This window comes from Syzygium oleosum, unplaced genomic scaffold, assembly GCF_021117445.2.
Source record: "Syzygium oleosum isolate NSW1041296 unplaced genomic scaffold, Sole_v2.1 Sole_v2.10, whole genome shotgun sequence".
Classification (NCBI taxonomy): domain Eukaryota; kingdom Viridiplantae; phylum Streptophyta; class Magnoliopsida; order Myrtales; family Myrtaceae; genus Syzygium; species Syzygium oleosum.
The window spans coordinates 2,645,216-2,661,381 of record NW_026607494.1 but is presented as its reverse complement, the minus strand read 5'-3'; the positions used below and the strand labels follow the sequence as shown (position 1 = coordinate 2,661,381).

The 16,166-nt window shown below is 40.3% G+C and overlaps 1 protein-coding gene across 1 annotated transcript; it reads right to left on the bottom strand.

The window, feature by feature from the left end:
• Nucleotides 1-6,363: 6,363 nt before the first annotated feature.
• LOC115663937 (putative disease resistance protein RGA1) lies at nt 6,364-11,478 on the bottom strand. Its single transcript, XM_030585899.2, has 2 exons — nt 8,848-11,478; nt 6,364-6,699 (listed from the first exon to the last, which is right to left on the bottom strand). The coding sequence occupies exon 1, from the start codon at nt 11,431-11,433 to the stop codon at nt 8,848-8,850; it is 2,586 nt and encodes an 861-aa protein (XP_030441759.2). The 5' UTR covers nt 11,434-11,478; the 3' UTR covers nt 6,364-6,699.
• Nucleotides 11,479-16,166: the final 4,688 nt, after the last annotated feature.

Below are 16,166 nucleotides of genomic sequence, written 5' to 3'. Positions count from 1 at the left end.
TTGTAATTATGATGGGAAAATGAATCAATGAACGTGAGCAAAACGATATACGTCTTCCATTCCTGTGATGCAATAATGCTTTTTACTAGGTTTACTTGATTCATGACTCTTTGGCCACATGGCCGTAATAAGTTGAATTCGATGTGATGATTGTTAATGCTGCTTGCAGTGCTCCTCGTGCACTCCTGGCGGAGGGAAAGGTCGATCCTTTGCATCCAGATTTAGTGGTTGACCCTCTAAATATCCCGAATCCCCCCCTTAGCAAGCTGGCTCATCAATTGCCACCGGTAATCTTTTGACATGCATAATCACTGTTTGAAGCATAACACTCCTATAGGTCAAATTTAATCTTGTAGGTCACTCCCATGCTTTCTTATAGGTAAAATTTTATATCGCTTGTTATTAACACCGAAACAGGATCTTGTAAGTGTCACAACCTTCCGAGAGGTAACCAAGGAAAAACTAACGGATTACTAAGCAAATACTTAGCAAGGACTCTATCAAATCCATACCAATTGCAACGTTGGGGTTTTAAGTTAATTAATTAAACATGCAAATCAATTCATTTTGAAGTTGCCACTAATCTATTACGGGTCGATTAGCAAAACATGGAACAACATTTTACTTCTGTGAACCAAAGACTCTGAATACAAAGATTTGGTTACGCTAGATTAATTAAATGCCATTTCAATACATTTTCTTTTCATTTTGAAAATATTTTGCACATAGTCTTTGTCGATTTTATCCTCAGCCACTAATATATGAAGATGATCATGCAGGGGTGAGCAAGCATTAAAGAATAAACAAGAAATAAAGCAATAAAGATGTGATAGCAAAGCAGTAAATAACGAGAGGAAATAGGAAGCTCAGCAGTATTGGTTATAATAAAGCATGGTCTCATTATTAAACACCCCCGAGACAAGACCCCTTGAGCTATGTGTGAAAAACAGATGAATATATTGCTGATAGTATATTGTTAATTCATGTCTATTCGGTACAACTAATGATGCCTTGTCGTGACTCTATGATGGCTGTGCAGTGGCGTATGAATGTATCACACTTCACATGAATATTTATTACGTTACTAGTTTTGTTTTACAAGTTGCACATATGCCTTTAATTTTAAGGATAAAAACAGCCAATCAAAGACGTCTTTGAACTTTGAGGAGACATCATCGCATGATTGTTTACTACAATCCTATTCTTATAGGGGGACGACCGAGAAATTTTGAATTTTTTTTTCTTTTTGCAGAACATCAAAGTATTGAAATTGTTCAATAGAAACACTTTCAAGGCGTCAAATCACATGTTAATGAACGATTCCACGTCAATGACGGTAAACACCCGAATATAATATTTCTCGGGCAAGGGATATGGTCAACGGTCAGAAAATGTGTATTATACATTGCTAATCGTTCATTGTTAACCCATGGCCGTTCGGTACATCCAGCGATGCCTTGTCGTGACTCTATTGTAATAATTGAGAGAGAGAGAGAGAGAGAGAGAGAGAGAGAGAGAGAGAGAGAGAGAGAGTGGCAGGGAAAGAGAGGAGGAGAGAGGGACGTGTGAAAGAAAGAGAGGGGAGGGAGGAGAAAACAAAACAAGAAAAGGGAGAAAAAGAAAGGAAAGAAAAGGGAGAGGAGGGAAGGGTCAGACGAGTCAGAAAGCGAGAGAAAGAAAGAAAATGAGAAAAGAGAGGCGGGACCACGATAATAACAGAGGGAAGAGGAGAGTGAGCTGCGAGAATCCGAGGTAGAGGAGGAAGAGAGACCGCATAGAATTGTGCAAAATTCATGATTATATTGATAAAATTGAAAAGTTTAGAATTGAATCAACATTCATAAAATTAGTTGAGAATTGATTGAACAAATTCTCCTTCCACATAGTCGAAAGGGAATTTACTACTGAAAGGTGTTTTTTTCTTAACTTGAGTTAAGGAATGGGGTAAGGCAATCAAAGTCATTACATTATCATTCCCTCTCGCTAGCAAATGTGCTCAAGCGTTGTGCGTGCGCAACAAATTAACATTTGAAAGATTAAGCAAAGATTATTTTTTCACGAAATGTTTGATTTATTAAATAATGGATATAGATATTATTGATAAACATACACAACACGAGCAATGGAACAAGAAAAGGATTTTATCTTTTAACCATTTTTTTTAAGTGACAGCTCATTTACGCACTAATTATCTTTTGGGACAAGTGCACCACAAGTCCTAAAACTTGTCACAAAAGTGCATTTGAGTCCTAAAACTTGCAAAAAGTTCATTTGAGTCCTAAAACTTGTCAAAATGGTTAAGTTGAGTCCTAAAGTTAACACCGTTAGATTTACTAACGGAAAATGCTGACGTGTCATTTTTAATTATTTTTCTTGAGACACGTGGCGCCACGTCAGCAAAAATAAAAATAGAAAAAGCTGTAAAAAACTAAAAAAAAAAAACCAAAAAAAGCAAAAAAAAAAAAACAAAACCGGCGGTAGCCGCCACGACCACCAGGGAAGGGAGGCGGCGGAGGTCGCTGGGCCTTCCCGAAGCCCGGCGACCCTCGCCGGCCCAGGCGAGTCCGGCGAGGGCCGGCGACCCTCGCTCGGATGCGGGGGCGAGGGTCGCGCCCTCCCGAGATCGAGGGTCGCGCCCTCGGGACTCGCCGGGCGGCGGAGGTCATCCGGGCCTTCCCGAAGCCCAACAACCTCCGCCGGCCCCGGCGAGTCCCCGACGAGGGCCGGCGACCCTCGATCTGGGGGATGGCGCGACCCTCGCCCCAGATCTGAGCGAGGGTCGCCGGCCCTCGCCGGGGACTCGCCCAGGGCCGGCGAGGGTCACCGGGCTTCAGGAAGGCCCAGGCGACCTCCGCCTGTCCTTCCTGGTGGCTGTGGTGGCGGCCACCGCCGGTTCTGTTTTTTTTTTTTTTTTTTTTTTTTTTTACAGCTTTTTCTATTTTTATTTTTATTTTTGCTGACGTGGCGCCACGTGTCTCAAGAAAAATAATTAAAAATGACACGTCAGCGCCACGTCAGCATTTTCCGTTAGTAAATTTAACGGTGTTAACTTTAGGACTCAAATGAATCATTTTGACAAGTTTTAGAACTCAAATGAATTTTTTGCAAGTTTTAGGACTCAAATGCACTTTTGTGACAAGTTTTAGGGCTTATAATGCACTTATCCCTAGAAAGAAAGACTGGAACAACAAAAGAAGAATCAAAGGCTAATTCTGCCTCGACCATTTAAACCAAAAGGCTGTCTCAGCTTCTGTAATTTAATTTAAAGCAAGCCATCGGGAACTCCGAGTCCAAGGCACGTGACTTTTCTTCCGTGCCAATCAAAACAAGCAAAGAATCACAGGACTTTTGTCCGGACCATGGAATGGTCTCTTTCGTGATGTTTTTGGTGCATCGGTTTTAAAATTATTAATTGATAGAATCCAATATAGCTTAGATGCAAAGTAAAATACCGATATTCCAATTTTGCCGACCCTTTTTTTTTTGTATGTCTCCTCTCTTTTTACATCTATCATGGTGGTATTTCAATTTTTCCTACTATTTTTTTTTCTTTTTTGTTTTAAGATAATGTTTGATCGTCTATCCGAAACTTAATATTAATCTCTCTCTCACTCACGGAAGGACGTCTATAAATAAATATGGTTTATCTTGTTAAAGAAATTATTGGTAATCTTTCCAGCATTGGCATACGGAACTACTCTTTATATCAATTTCACGTCTTGTTCCTTCTCTAATTATTTGTCCATCTATGTTAAGAGATGATGAATTAGAACTTATCTAAACTGAAATATTGTGCAAAAAGAAAAACCAAAGATGACAACTTAGACTCATATCTAATGGTTAGTTAACTTTTCGTTGGATTGAGGGATCGAGAGCCCTCAATTCGAGGGCCGACCTTCTTGAGTCACACTGCAATTGTCGTATGCCAAGTATATATTATTGTAAGAAGTGATTCCATCAAGTTATATTGTAGATCAAACTAACAGGGGTTGGTATATGTTAGATTTCTCTCTTTTTTCCTAGTTGATAATAAAGATATCCAAACTTTTGATTCAATTAAGGTCCACCAATCACGAACGTTGGCAAAACAGTCACTTCCACGTGCGTCATGTAAGACTTCGGTCACAGAGTTAAAGGTGTGACTCTCAAGGTCAATTTAGACAAAATGGATTATGTCCGCATTCCATTTGGACAAGCGGCTCCCTGCATTATGATGAGTCGTTGGACCACGTAATCAATGTTCTGAGGTTAAATATGCTATATGTGAAACACCAAGTGGATTTATATTTTATGGTTTCAACTACCTTGAGATTTGGGAAAAGTACAAAAAAAGTCATAAACATTTTGTATTTGTGCCAATCGAGTCCATTCGGCCAATTTTGATCGGAAATTACTGATGTAAACATCGGTTGTCTTAGTGGTACGGCCGGCGCTAATATGGACAATTTTTAGTAATTTTTATTAAAAAATGGAATTTTTAATTGTTTCTTTCTTTCTTTTCTTTTCTTTTCACTTTGGCCGGCGAAGGCTACTGTGATGGGCCTTGCCCAGGGCCATCGCGGCCTCAGCCGCAAGCAAGGCCACGTAGACCCTCGCCCAGATTTGGCGAGGGCTTGGGCGATGGTGGGGCCTCGTGGGAGCGATGTTGCAGGCGGTGATGCGGCGGATCTATGTGGCCTTGGTTCGGGGTGGGGAAGAAGAGGAAACAGAAAAACAGCACAACAGGAAAAATATAAAACACATCTCGACCTTTGAGGATGCTCAAGGGTTGAATTGGGTTTTCCTAGACATTTTCATCCAAACAATAGGAAAAAAATACTGCTTCACGGAATGTGAATGCTTGGAATGGAAATCCATTCATATATTCATTATCCATCGAACTAGACGAGGCTTCAATGTTCGAATTTACCGTCAGATACTCTCACTCTGTGCCACTGATGAAGCAAAGATTGTGCGCTGGATCGTGCATACTGAATAGCAAAGCCTCATCAAACTCCTCTGCTTCTTTCCGACACGATCTCCAACTTCTTCCGGCGCTTGGTTTTCAATTGACGGACATATCAGCCGCACACGCTTGACAGATTACTTGATAGATAGCCGGCGTGCTGGTAATCTTTCTGGAAACATGGGAAAAAAAAGAAAGCAAAACAACGTTTCATATGGTGCGGCATATCGTTGTAACTAAGTTCGAGCGTAGGAAGGATGTCATTTCGTCCTCCACTGATGATTCTCACACATTGCTATTGTCTCTCATCGATGCCCGTCTTTGTTGATTGTGCATGAAGTAAGCCCCCCAAGAGATTTCAGAGCAAGAAAAACTCCCTCACATTTCTCGACGAAATGACGGGCATTCCAAACAATTATGAGCACGACCGTCGTCCTACAGATTGTCAAGCACTGAGGAAATTTTTTTTATCGTTTGCTAAGTATCGCAGATGGGTCTATAACTGCTCAATGCGTTGGATATTTACTAGCAACCGGAATTCTGATCAAGCCTTGACTGATAGAATCTCTGGAGACTTTTTCGAAAGTTTTCTTTAGATCAAATCATGTGGAATGCAAACCCATATTCTGAAATCAAAGTGTTCTTGGACCTTTTCGTCGTTGTGCACAGCTTGGCAAGCACGATTTTGCCTAAATACTCCATCCAAATTATTGGAGGGTATGCCATCCGAGGGTTGGCTCAGACCACTCTTCGCGATGATGAAAAGGATCAATTTGGCCATTATCTTTCCTTGCCACATTGGAAAAAATCATTAAGTAGGGGGTCTCAAGAGAGCTTCACGAATTGCAGACGATGAACGCCAGCGTTGTCTCGTCTCTGGCAGGCGATCGTAATAGCTATACTAAAAACCGTCCCGACCAAAATAATTGTTCTGCTCTATAATGCACATTAAGATTTTAATATGGTGTGAGTTGATCATTGGTTAACGGTTATCCTTTTGTTTTATCGCTTTGAAGCTAAAAACCAGGATACCGATTTGGCTGAATCTATGCACTGAGCCCCCTCGACCTCATCTTCATCTTCAGTATGTCCAATCTGGGCAGTTCTGAGCGCTAGTGTTATTATGAAATCGACCATGGCGGTGCTGAACTTATGAGGAACTATATAGCATATACAATTATGAGTTCAACTAAAAGTGCTTGAGAGTAAAACTGACAGAGACTTTCAGCAGATATTTTTTTTTTTTCATGTAATTAGCCTTTGTGCATTTACATTCATGAGTCCACTCTTAGGTGCAAAAGGAAAAGAAGAACATAATCATCCTATGTAGGAGTGAGTTTAAACAAATTAAAAGCGAAAAAAAATGGTTTTTAAATGCATTATTCCTAGGAAACTCTTTAACTGGAACAACTTATAAAAAGATTGAATAACTGACACTTATTTACCAAATATAGATTCGATGGTGTGTCCGTGAATGAAAGATATTGTTCTGAGGAAATTCAAATAGAGACAATGCTTCAGTTGGTCTCATACAATACGGATCGTGCATTTACTCAATCTAGAAATTTGCAATACAAACACAAGCGAATAATATAAAACAACACTCATTGAAGGAAAGAAAGTAAAAGCTACAATATCAATAGCCATTGTTTTCATCACTCGAAATGAAAGAGATTGACGAAGGATTGGCCGAGTGCACGTCCAGATCTTTGTGAAGATCCACATGGCACGGCAAATAGATCATGGGAGTTCATCTGCACTCAAAGAAAAAAAAAAAGAAAAGGAAATGAGCTTGGAATATCTAAAATATTGTATTATGGCAGAGATTGTGGTTTCATGTGAAATTGTCATTCTTAGATATTTCTATTTACAGACATATTTTCCCTTAATTAGCAAAGTTAACTTTTATATGCATGTAAAATTTCTTTCAACAAAAAAAAACTATGTAGAGTTTTCTGTGTGGCAATTTTGCTTTTAAGGAGAGTGTCTCAATTTAAAAAAATAGTAATATCATGATGAAAGGGAGATGTATCCGATCAACAGGGGGAACCACACTTTTTATACATTGTGTACACACTATGGGAAAGTGCTTACATATTTGATGGTTCCCATTATTTACTAAACAACGTGCTAATGGTACTCAAGTAATGAATCTAGCTTGATTTATTAGTGATAGGTTACATCAAAATTAAGAGTTCTTATATAGTCTCTAATCTAAATCTTATGATGCACAAACTTTGACATTTTGTTAATCCAAAACATATGAAACTTTCACAATATGTAAATGTTTGCAAGGATATTCGCATCTATTTTTTTTTTCATAATCTTCTGAAACTTGAATAAAATTTCATTGGCTATATTTGACACTAGGTATTAAGCCAAGTGTCTTGCCAACAAAGATTATCCCAGAGCCTTCAAATAATGTTGTTTAGACTAGCAATCATTTGCATACTATACAGGAACAGGATTGGGGGCTATATAATTTTTAATTTTATTTTATTATCTGAGTTACAAATTCTACTTAGTCTTACAAATATAATTGAGTGTGTAGTTTTAAGTATAACTACAATGTTGAATGCAACGTCATATGATTTCTAATCAAACTTAAATAGGATTATTTACTTTAATATAAATTGTTTCCATATAAATACTCGCCTTTTCTCATTGCAATGTTTTGATTAAATAGTAATTCGACTGAGGAATTAATGCTTATTCTCTTTGAGATTAAGAATATTAATTTCATGTATATAATTCGAAATCATAATTCTTTTATATCGAGATTCGTTTCAAATTCGATGTCCTCTTATTGGTCGTATTTTGGCAAATTTCAAATTGGGTAAACGTTGCTACATGTGGCAAGTTGGGATGAGAACCTGCAAAACTTTCAATTTACTATATATATACTAATGATATTAGGTCAATATGAGATGGTTTATTTATCAGGAAAAAGAGATTGAAAGGTGCCCCTAAGTACTGTAGCTTGGCTAAATGCATTTGAATACTTAACCTTTATTTGGTTCCTCAAAGTTTCCGAAATTTTTATATCCACTTCCATTTGATCGAGAATGAAAAGTCGTCAGGAAAAGGCATTTTTTTTTTTGAAAACAATCGTCAACTTAAATTGAGGAAAACTATTCTCAAATTAAACCTATAGACTCAAAATAACGATTTAATGTTGTCCGTGCTTTCAATCCAAATGAAACATGGAGTTTTGGAAGACCACCTATTTTACAATTTTGATGGGATATAAGTACGTACTCCATGTAGCACTCCAAAAGAAAACCGTTACTTTTGATTAAAAATTTTAAATTTGCTTCTACTTTTTCATTTAATAAAAGGATACATGAAAATTAAAAAAATTTCTGCAATTAAAGGAGTTGTAAAGTTTCTTATATAGGTGGCTTTCTAGTAAGTGCATTTGCTTCAATAAACTTCCAAATATTTCACGATTTCTTTTTGATACGGCCAGTGAACGTAACTAGTGCTTGATGGACATTCGCAACAGATTCATTTGATTAAAATATATTCAACGACCAATGACAATGTGAACATGGTTGAGTAATAAAATTTAACATAGCTTCTTCAACAATAATCATCAAAAGAATAAAAATTTAACCTTCAACAAGTTAAATCAGATTCGAATTTCTAAAGTAAAAGCGAAAACGAGATTCCATTATTAGGGAATCAAGTTTTACTTTCAACACGGCAGATGGTACAGAGAAATTGGGATTTGTCTAAAAATTTTCCCAAGCATAGAGTTAAAGATGTCAATATTATGTGCATAATGCATTGTCAACGAGGAAGTCAAGATAAAAAAGAGTATAACAAAGGAATCTCAATATACGGCTATATTATATCTAAGAGCGAAGAAGAAATGAAGGGAGATGATTATAGATGCATACCTAAATATCCGTCCATTGTATTTTAATCAAATCAAGTTGAATTCGAGGAATGTGAGCGATTTTGTACCAATCCTCGCCAGTTTGTGGCTCACATCTTTTGCTTAGTTCACCACAATGTTCTATGCGTAACTCTTTGAGGGCGGTGAGGGACCGGATTCGTTGCGGCATGGACGATAAGTTGGGACATCGGATCAAGCGAATTTCCCTAAGACGTGTATGATTGGTTAGCCATTCAGGTATAGCCGTGAAGCTTGGGCAATCATAGATGCAAAACGATTCCAAAGTGCAGGCAGATTCATTGAGACACTGGAGCAGCTCCATCACTTGTTCGAAATTTGTTATTGACAGTACACGAAGATGTGACGGAAAGCTGGACTTTATCTCCGGGATCAACATGAGCGAGCAACTAATAATGATCAACCACTCTAGAGAGATTAATTCCTCAAAAGGCAGAGATGTTAGTCTCCCACAATGTCGAATTGCTAACTTCCGAAGGCAAGTCAGTCGGCAAGAACCTTCAAACAAAACTTGGAGATTTTCGCATGTGTCGAGTCCCAATTGCTGCAGGTTTCCTAGATATTGTATTCCGCTTTCTTGCAGACTCTTCTGCTTTGTTGTTAAATATAGGCATCTAAGATTGACGAGCCTTTTCATATTTTTGGGTAACTCGCCTAGCTCCGAGCAACCACTCAAGTCCAAAGATAGTAAACTCTGCAGCTCGCAAATGGTATATGGAAGCTTCTTCAACCGCTTATTCTCCTGGAGATCTAACGATCTCAATTGCTTCAAGTTGCCTATGGAACTTGGCAGCTCCTCAAAGCTACCATATGACAAATCGAGAATCCGCAGGTGCTTACACTTGGATATGCACGTTCTAGCAAATTTTCTACTAATAACTCCATCACCAACTATGTATTGAAATATAATTGCGCGTAGCCTCTTTGAAGTTTTCTTTCTCAGAAAAGGAGAAACTCCATCGTAGTTTGAGGTTTCCTTTAAGGAAATGGTTGGGGTCGAAATGTAACGAACTCTTTCTGAAATCTCTAGAGTATGCAAGTCAACAATAGAGCAATAATTTTGTCCCACACTAGTTGCAAGAGAATGGACCAAATCGTGCACTTTAAATACTAACTCTGACTCCCACTCCTCAACATCTTGGATCAAAGATCTCCTCCACAGCTCTTTCACGTACTCAACACCAACGTCTTCCGGTGCTAGTCTTTCCCTTGTTGAACTAATGAGTCCTAAAGCCATCCATAGCCAAGTTAATCTCCCGGACCTAAGTTTTTCTCCTCTGGGCAAAAGTGATAAGATAGGAAAACATTGTTTTAAGTGGGATGGCAAATCATCATAGCTAAGCTTAAGAACCGGCAGAATGTCCTTTTCTACTTCTACCAACCCCCATGTTTTGCTATCTCTTACATATGCCCAATACTTTTCTTCGTCCTTCGTGCGAAGGAGACTCCCCAAAATTATCACAAGTAGAGGCAGTCCTTGTGATTTTTTAACAATATCATTTCCAATCTCAATGAGTTCGGGACAAGGTTCCTTTTCCTTTTCGTCGAATGCCCATTTTTTGAACAAGGCCATAGAGTCTTCATGGGAAAGACTTTCTAGCTTATGCGCTGGATGGGTACCGATTATAGAAGCGACTTCTGAACTGCGTGTTGTTACAATTATCTTGCTTTCACTAGCCCCTACGCTTAGCAAATCTCTCAATTCTTTCCATCTACGGCGGTCATTGCTCCATACATCATCCAAGACAAGTAGATATTTTTTGTCTTTGATGATGTTTTGCAAATGAGTTTGCGACTGCTGAATAACAAAGTTAGTCAAACTTTGACCGGTTGCATCTTTAATAATTCCTTCAATGATTTTCTTTAAATCGAAGTCCTTCGGCACACTCACCCATAGTCGCGACTGAAATTGCTCTTTCACACTATCGTCGTTGTAAACTAATTTAGCTAGGGTCGTCTTGCCCAGACCTCCTATTCCAACAATTGGAATCACCGAGAGGTTTTTGTCACCTGGCCGCATCAACATCTCAATAATCTTTTTTTTATCAATATCTCTTCCGACGACATCTGACTTGTTTATGAACGAGTAAGTCATCTCTTGTGATCGCGTATGTGCCACACCATTGCCAACACTCTGCATATTAAGATTGAATTGATCTTTCTCGGTGGAGATTTTGGATATTCTCTCCTCAATCTCCTTGATCTTATGACTGATTTTCACACGGAACATGAGTGGATTAGAGAGGGAAAAGAAGTGGCGCACCTTCCCTTTGATGCCCTCGTACTGACTGATTACCCGCTTTCGTAAGGCTTCACACTCGAGTTCATCGAGCACATCCTCTGCATCATAAAATACATGTTGAAGCCGATCTAACCACACTTGCAGACCGGGATTCTTCGGCTGCTGCTCCTCAGCACCAAGCAACACCGCCTTAATCGCAGTCAACGTCTCTCTAAGCTCGTAAATTTGATTTTCCACGCTGTAAATTTTGACGGCTTCTTGGAGCGCCGGTGATGCTATCTTCCCCAGCACACCCTCTGCAATGCTGAAAAGGAGTGATCCGGCCATGCTAAGTAATGAGGAAACTGATTCTGGCTTTTTGGTTTGAGAAGAAAACGAACACACAATTTCTTCCTTTTGTAAGTTATTTGGTATGACGAGAACATGCTTACAATTGGATGAAAGAAAGGTTCTTTTCTTACGAGTGGCCTGCAAGTTAACACGAAAATGCTTTCTACCTTATTTATCTTACTTTCCTGGGAACAACAAAGAATCGAGATTACTTCAAAGATCGAGCAGGGTGCTTGTGTAAGCAATATACCTAAATGATTGTTCTTCCTTAAAACAAACGGACCCTCAATATACAGATATTTTCTACCCAATTTATATGCTTCTCTCGGCATTTCCCTTTTAGGGATGATTCCGAATAATAAGAAGGTTATGAAAATAATTACTGATTAAACCGAAAGGAAAAGTCAAGTTAGCATCCTAAGAGATCAATAAAAAGAAAGAAAGACGGAACAACAAAGAAGAATCGAAGGCCAATTCTGCCTCGACCATTTGAACCAAAAGTCTATATCCGCTTCTCTAAGTTTTATTCCATGCCAATCAAAACAAGCAAAGAATCACAAGGTATCTTATAGTGATGGTGAATGCATAAAGCTAAATGGAACAAAGTGAGATATGGACAAGACTTTGTACGGACCATGGAATGAACTCTTTCGTGATGTTTCGGGTTCATCAGTTTTAAAATTATTAATTAATAGAATCCACTGTAACTTAGATGCAAAGTAAAATACTGATATTCCAATTTCGCATTTTTTTTTTGTACGTCTCCTCTCTTTTTAAATCTATCACGGTGATGTTTCAATTTTCCAAAACTTAGTATTAATCTCTCTCTGGCGACGTCTATAAATAAATATAGTTTATCTTGTTAAAGAAATGATTGGTAATCTTTTCAGCATTGGCATATTGAACTACTCTCTTATATCTAATCCACGTCTTGTTCCTTCTCTAATTATTTGTCTATCTATTTTAAGAGATGATGTCTTAGAACTTGTCTAAAGTGGGGGAAAAAGAGGGATTGTTGTGCCAAAAGAAAAACCAAAGATGACGACTTAGACTGATAGACTCTATAGGGAAAAGCGTTAGCAAAGTCCTAAATCTATTGTATTTGTGTCAATTTAGTCCTAAACTTTTTTTTATGCCAATTTAGTCCTAAACCTTTTGTCTTTGAGTCAATTCAGTCCTTTCGGCTAATTTTGACTAGATTTTACTGACGTGGACGTTGGCTGGCCTACGTGGCATCACCGGCGCTGACGTGGATAATTTTAAATAATATTTTAATTATTTTTTCAAAGTTTTTTTTCTTTTTTTCTTTCTTCCTCCCTTTACCAGTGACCGGCCACTAGCCATGGCTGGACAGGCTGCCCTCGCCTGAGCGAGGGTCACCATCGCCCGACCAGGCTCGGCCCGGCGTGGCCTGGGCGAGCCCTGGCGAGGGCTCCCCTCGCCAAATCTAGCGAGCTAGCGTTCGCCGGGGCTCCCCCAGCCTAGCCGAGGCTCGCCTAGGCCATGCCATGCCGATCATGGCTGGTGGCCGACCATCGCTTGTGGCCAGTCACCGGCAAAGGGAGGAAGAAAGAAAAAAAACAGAAAAAATAATAATTAAAAAATTAAAAATTATTATTAAAAATTGTACACGTCAGCACTAGCGATACCATATAGGCAGGCTGGCATCAACGAAACCAAAATCAGGCTAAAATTAGCCGGAAGGACTGAATTAGCACTATGCCAAAAGGTTTATAAACAAATTTGCACAAAAAAAGGTTTAGAACTAAATTGGCACCAATGCAATAGATTTATGACTTTTTTGATACTTTTCTCGACTCTATATGTAATGGTTATTCAATTTTTTGTTGGATCGAGGGATCGAGAGCCCTCAATTCGAAGACCAACCTTCTTGAGTCACATTACAAGTGTCGTATGCCAAGGGTATACCATCGTAAGAAGTCATTCCATCAAGTAATATTGTAGAGCGAAGTAATTGGGGTTGGTATACGTTAAATTTCTCTCTCTCTCTCTTTTTCGTAGTGAGTAATAAAGACACCGCAACTTTTGATTCACAAAGCCCACGAATCACAAATGTAAGGCAAATGGTCTCTCCCACGTACATCATGTAAGACCTCGGGCACAGAGTTGTGACTCTCATGGTTAATTTAGATGGGAGATAATTCCCATTTGGACAATCGGTGCCCCGATTATGATAAGTCGTCGGACCACTTGATGAATGCTTTGAGGTTAGATATGCTCCATGTCAAACACAAAGTGGATTTATCACTCGAATGAGTGTATCCTTTAAGATTGAGGGAAAAGTGCCAAAAAAGTCCTAAACCTTTTGCATTAGTGCCAATTTAGTCCTAAACCTTTTTTTGGTGCCAATTCAGTCCTAAACCTTTTGCATTGGTGCCAATTTAGTCCTAAACCTTTTTTTAGTGCCAATTAAGTCCTAAACCTTTTAAATTGGTGCCAATTCAGTCCTAAACCTTTTATTTTTGTGCCAATTTAGTCCTTCGGTCAACTTTGACCGGAATTTCTGACGTGGACGCTTGTCGGCCGGCGGCGATCACTGCGCCGACGTGGGCTGACGTGGACAAATTAAATAATATTTTAATATTTTTTGAATTTTTATTTTTCCTTTTTTTCTTTTTTTTCCACTTTTTTTTTGGTTTCTTCTTCATTGGCCGGTCACCGGTCCGGCGACGGCCGAGCCGGTGGCCGGCGAGCTCGACCTCGCCGGCCACCGGGAGGGCGGCCTCGCCGCGAGGCCGAGCCTCGCCATGGTCGGCGAGGCTCGACCTCGCCGGATCCGGCGAGGTCGGGCCTCGCCCGGCCAGCGCGCGAGGACCGACCTCGCCCGACCATGGCGAGGCTCGAGCCCTCGCCGGAGGCCGCGGCGAGGGCGAGCCTCGCCATGGTCGGGCGAGGCCCGACCTCGCCGGATCGGCGAGGCGGGCCTCGCCCGACCATGGCGAGGCTCGAGCCCTCGCCGGAGGCCGCGGCGAGGGCGAGCCTCGCCATGGTCGGGCGAGGCCCGACCTCGCCGGATCCGGGCGAGGTCGAGCCTCGCCGGCGGGCTGGGCGAGGCTCGACCTCGCCGATCCGGCGAGGTCGCCTCGCCCGACCATGGCGAGGCTCGCCTCGCCACGGCCTCCGGCGAGGCTCGAGCCTCGCCCGACCAAGGCGAGGCTCGGCCTCGCCGGGCGAGGGCTCGCCCTCCCCGGGCCGGCGAGGTCGAGCTCGCCGGCCAGCCGGCTCGAGCTCGCCGGACCGGCGACCGGCCGAGATGAAGAAGAAACCAAACAAAAAAGTGAAAAAAAAAAAAAAAAAGGAAAAAATAAAAATTCAAAAAATATTAAAATATTATTTAATTTGTCCACGTCCGCCACGCCGGCGCCGGACAATGCCGGCAGCGTCCACATCAGCAAATTCCGGTCAAAGTTGACCGGAAGGACTAAATTGGCACAAAAATAAAAGGTTTAGGACTGAATTGGCACTAATTTAAAAGGTTTAGGACTTAATTGGCACCAAAAAAAGGTTTAGGACTAAATTGGCACAAATGCAAAAGGTTTATGACTGAATTGGCACCAAAAAAAGGTTTAGGACTAAATTGGCACTAATGCAAAAGGTTTAGGACTTTTTTGGCACTTTTCCCTTAAGATTGACCAGCGCAACCATGGCTTCTACCATCGGAACCGCTACATTAAAACCATAAAACGCAAAGGTAAGTTATACAGGACATTTTACACTTTTTGAGGAGCATTAAGGGAGAAACCAAAAGCAGTCAATCTTATTTTGAGATCCAACCTTTTTTTTTCTTTTGGTCTTGTGAGACCCAACCTTGAATCATATCCAAGACATGATTACATTATGAATCGTGCATTCCTTAAAAGTCCAAAAATTCACATTAAATAGTTTACAACAATACTTTTAAATAATACAGTTCACATTATTATATCGTTAAAACAACCCATAAATAAAAATAACTCGCGCCACATAGCATAGACCTTCGACTAGTCCACTTTCAAGTTTGCACTTAAGGGGGAAAAGGTTGATGCCAAACTAGCATGTTGTTCCTTAAAGTACGAATGTGTAAAAAATGGGGAAATTTCGTAATCTATATACTTTTATATAATTTCCCTCCACAGATGCAAGAACTTGGATTAAGGCTCTGTTCGTTTCATGGAAAATAACTTCCGGAAAAACTTTTTCTAAATTTTCCGACGTTCGTTTCACGGAGAATGAACTAACCATGGAAAATATTTTCTCTCAATGGACAAAACACCTTCAAAAGTGTGGAAAATGTTTTCCTCTTTTTGAAAAGAGGAAAACATTTTCCATATCTTCTTTCACCTCACTTCCTTTCACAAACCGCATTTTATTTTTATTTTTTAAAAAAATCAAAATTTTCATTGGTTTCAATATTTTTCTTTTTCTTTCTCTTCTTTTTTTTTTTCTTCTTTCTTCCTCTGCAGGCCGCTGGTGGCCGATGACCGATCACAGGTGAGGCTCAACCTCGCTCAAGGCTGGCGAGCTCGAGGCGAGGCGAGGCTGAGTTCGAGGCCGGCGAACTGGAGCCTTGCCTCGTTGGATCTGGCTTGGCCTCGCTCGAGGCCAGCGAGGCGAGGCGAGAGCTCGCCGGCCGGGGCGAGCAAGGCCGGCGAGGCTGGCCTATGGCCGGCGATCAACAAAGGAAGGAAGAAGAGAAAAAGAAAAGAAAAGAAATATGAAAAATTATTAAA

Excerpts from the sequence above, each read along its gene's own strand:
- LOC115663937 (XM_030585899.2), bottom strand. The coding sequence starts at position 11,433 with ATGGCCGGATCACTCCTTTTCAGCATTGCAGAGGGTGTGCTGGGGAAG.